A 4,480-nucleotide genomic window follows, 5' to 3' on the forward strand; every position below is an offset into this window, starting at 1 on the left:
TAACTACACTGTCCTATGACACTCAAAGCTGAGGAAATTATTTTATACCCTCACCCTGATTTATGCCATGCCGCAGTTTTATTGTGGAGGTCTACAGAGAGTTCCTTAGACTTCAAGTAGTGGGTTTTGAATGTGCAACCTTTTATACACAGGTGTCTGCCTTTCGAAACTGTAGTTTTACTCTTTTTTTTGGACTTTTGACTTTAGGTTTACATTACTGTATATATAGTATTGAATACTTCTGAATACTGAATACTGAATACTTCTAGAATTGTGTTTTTTTATTTCAAATAAATTATTTTCAAACAATGAAAATCAAAAATGTTAAATTTGTCATCATGGGTTAGGTGTAGGCCAATGGGCAAAAATGGTGAATGCCATCCATTTAAAATTCAATCTACAACCCAAATAAGTGTGCAAAAACTGAAAGGGTCTGAATATTTTCTGAGGTGATTGAATGTCAGCAGTGTGAACAGGAGTGGACTGTGTTCACAGCCCTAAGAAGTGCTGGTATTGTCGGTGGTAGTATTCGTGGAGGTGTGGGTGCTGATTTAGACTGACTGTGCCATGTGAGTAACTCAAGGACCAAACAGAAGAGGAAGGGATTCAGTCAAAGCCAGAGTTACAGGCATTTGATTGTGGTCCTCTCCTTTAGAACTGACACGAGCTGCATTGTCACTGTGAAATCCTTTCTCAACCACACTCAGCAGATGCAGGCACCACAGTGACTTTAATTCCCACCAGTGACGAACAGACTACTGACTGTCACAAATCCCACAGTGGAGTGTACCACATGTAATGGGTGCGGAAGTTTTGCAACTGCTCTCGTCAGTGATAATGCAAAAGACTAATGAGTGTTGAATGAGATTCAGAAATCTCAACTTATTGCTTATTATGGTGTAAACTATTGAGAGTCTGTGACCTGATAAATATCAAATGAAGGAACGACAGAGTGATTCCGGACACAGTCATTGAATTCACTGTTTCAGTCATGCTCCATCATCAGTGGCTCATTCATATACTAGCTGATCATGTGTGAATATGGTTATACAGGTTATCAACCATCTTCTTATCTGGTAAATATTTTGGTGTCTTTGACTTTGTAAAGTCAACTGTACACCCATCTCTTTATACTATGTACAATTCCTTACATGTCTATTGCACCGAGTGTTAAGTGTGAGGAAGGCAGAATCAACAGCTGGTGATTAAATTATGACCAATCACATTAGTTTTCATTCATCCTGAAACCCACAGGACACATCAGACAGCAAACATGTTACAAAGACATTTATTTTCTATCAACCATGATCTCTGATATCAATGCTTCTGTTCTTCCATATGTTCATGTTGGTTTCTCTAATTGAGTGTTTTTAGAACCAGAATTGTTTTACAATAAAAACAAAAAACATTTTGGTACAGTTGGTTAAACTGGTACAAATGTAGTTCCACAGGTATTCCCTATAAAATTATACTTTCCAATTAAGGAGGGAATTTTAATCTTGTACTACTGTCATGTTTGAGGATTAAAATGGGGAACAAGGACTTTATTGATACAGCATCTTTAAGTCATACTGCTTATCAGTCTCGAACCTTATAAATACTCATTGATTACATTTCAAAGACAAGAAATTGAAAACAAAATTTACATTTACTTATTAAAAAACTAAACTAAACAAAACAGAATACCATGTTTCAGTCAGCAAAAGCAAGTCACTGTATAACTGTGCCTAAACTAAAATAAAAAAGGCACCAACACTGTGAACTAACAACTGCAAAGTACAAAGTATGTGGCTTTTATCTAAGGTTATCATATCCTAGTATCATAAGCAGATAACAATAGTCAGAGTGATTGTTTCTGAAGTAATGAAACATAACACAGTCAATTTCCTTCCTATACCCTTAAACCTGGCTGATTTTTTGGCTGCAGTCATTGAATATACATACGTTCATATATATATGTATATATATGTATATACATACGTGTGTGTGTGTGTGTGTGTGTGTGTGTGTGTGTGTGTGAGAATTCATATTCAAACAACATACGGTAATTTTGTCCATGTTTTTATTTATGTTCCAGACTTTGAGTTGCGTAGATTCAATATATTGATGACAATGTAAGAATAATTTCCCCTTCACAGAAAAGTAACTGGTTTCAGTAAATCCACCACAGTCTCTTTCTACATTAAATTGGCCTGACTGGAGCCAGCCTGCAATATCTGAAGTGTAACAATGTGTTTAATAGATTTTCTAAACCAGGGGTAGAAAAAAACATAGATCACAGGGTTTAGACAGGAGTTAAAGTACAACAACAAAAACTGAAGGGGTGCATTTGTTGCCCCTATCAAGTTGTTCTCAGCTGCAAAAATGAAACAATAATATGGACAGCAGCACAGAATAAACACAGCTATTACGACGCCAAGAGTCCTTGCTGCTTTCATCTCAGATTTCTTAGCTTTTACAGTCTCTGAACGCTGAAGTGTGACAGCTGCAATGTGAGAGCGCATGTCACGAGCCTGAGACACAGCCACCACAAATACTCGTAAATACAATATTGTGATGACTAAAATGGGGCCTAAAAAGGTCATAAGAAGGTCAGCAGCTGTTTCAACATAAGTAAGTACAACTATACACTCTCCGTAACAGGAGTTATACCTGTTTGGTTGTTTGAGAAAGTCCCTCAGAATCCAACTGCTGTGAACAGCAGAAAATATCCAACACAGACAAACACAGTATTGAACTCTTTTCACAGTAACTTTGGTGGAATAAAACATGGGGTCACAAATTGCAATATAGCGGTCAATTGATATGAGCACCATGATTCCTACCGAAACACTGACATTGAGGGAACCGAAAAAGTAATTCACAGCACATATAAAGTCACCCCGGATCCAGCAGCCTCGGAAATAAGGGATTTCAGCAGGCATCTGCAAGAGACCCACAAGGAAGTCTGCGACAGCCAGAGAGAGGAGGAGGAGGTTGGTGGTGGTGAGCAGCTGCCTGAAATGAGACAATATCAAGTCTGAAAACATTGTTAGATGTAGCAGCTGTAGAAATAAGTGTTGTTATTATCTTAATAATTCTAAATGTATAAACTGAACTGTAACATCATGCATAAATACATGACAGCATTACAGCTGTAAAATCATTGTCAAATAACCAGTGTGCGTTCATCAAAGGCCTAAACAGGAAAACATTATTTCTATGTATTGTTCATATCCTAGAGGAGAAGGTCAGTGGATGTGTAGTAGCCTCATATTTGAGATATCATTACTACTCATTTTTTTAAAAGCATTTCTGCTGACTATCTCAAAAGCATCATAATCATACTCATCATTAGCTTTAAAAGTAACAATCATGAATATAGAAGTTTGTGTTCTACACAGTGTACCACATGTCAAACATAAAGATAATAAAAAGTAAGAAAACACTTTTAGGCCATGCAGAGAAATTCTATCTCTGCCTGAAGTGGGAGATAGAGATGATGACCAGCAGGTTAAGAACCACAGTGAGCAGAGTGATGCAGGACAGTAGACTGCAAAGGAGCGTAGCCTCCAAGTGAGGAATCATCATTTTTCTGCAGGAGGTGTTGAGCTGGGGAAAGCAGAGTTCAGCTTCTTCCATGGCCTCCATATTCAGAGCGAGAGAGGAGAAGCTGCTGAGCTCTGACAGGTTTCTGATTAAAGCTCTTTGACATACAGCTGATGTATCTCTTTCCTTCCTCCCCTCCCGTATGCAAATTTCGTCTATTCAGAAGGCTGATTATGTCATATTCTGGCTCTATCTACCTATCTATCTATTAGCTAGGTATTAGCCTGGGGATGAGCAATGTCTTTTGTTCCTCAGATATAGTGTTTGAGGTTTTGCTCAGAAGGTTCAGTTTTTTGTCTCATTCGACAAGAGAATTGTTTCCACATACTCTCAGAGCTGCTGAGATGGGCATCCTTCCAGGAGGTTCAGTCATCTCTGCAGTTGAAGCTCTGTTGATTGAATTTTGGGTATTCGTTTACCCAGTTGAACAGTTACTCTAGGAAGAGTCTTGGTGGTTCCAAATTTTTTCAAATTCATAATTATTGACATGGAATTCAATAATTCCATAATAACTACACTGTCCTATGGCACTCAAAGCTGAGGAAATTTTATACCCTCACCCTGATTTATGCCATTCCACAGTTTTATTGTCGAAGTCTACAGAGAGTTCCTTAGACTTCAAGTAGTGGGTTTTGAATGTGCAACTTTTTATACACAGGTGTCTGCCTTTCGAAACTGTAGTTTTACTCTTGACTTTAGTTTTACATTACTGCATATATAGTAATGAATTCTTCTGAATACTTAAATTTGTTTTTGTATTTTTAATAAATTTTCAAACGATGAAAATTAAAAATGTTAAATTTTTCATCATGGTTAGGTGTAGGCCAACGGGCAAAAATGGCAAATGCCATCCATTTAAAATTCGATCTACAACCCAAATAAGTGTGCAAAA

General features: G+C 37.4%; 1 protein-coding gene across 1 annotated transcript; it reads right to left on the reverse strand.

Moving 5' to 3' along the window:
- Nucleotides 1-1,754: 1,754 nt before the first annotated feature.
- LOC139624111 (trace amine-associated receptor 13c-like) lies at nucleotides 1,755-3,851 on the reverse strand. Its single transcript, XM_071482927.1, has 2 exons — nucleotides 3,461-3,851; nucleotides 1,755-2,997 (listed from the first exon to the last, which is right to left on the reverse strand). The coding sequence occupies exons 1-2, from the start codon at nucleotides 3,628-3,630 to the stop codon at nucleotides 2,178-2,180; spliced, it is 990 nt and encodes a 329-aa protein (XP_071339028.1). The 5' UTR covers nucleotides 3,631-3,851; the 3' UTR covers nucleotides 1,755-2,177.
- Nucleotides 3,852-4,480: the final 629 nt, after the last annotated feature.

This window comes from Trachinotus anak, unplaced genomic scaffold (assembly GCF_046630095.1).
Source record: "Trachinotus anak isolate AG129_WGS33_773 ecotype Australia unplaced genomic scaffold, CSIRO_AGI_Tana_v1 ptg000001l, whole genome shotgun sequence".
NCBI lineage: Eukaryota > Metazoa > Chordata > Actinopteri > Carangiformes > Carangidae > Trachinotus > Trachinotus anak.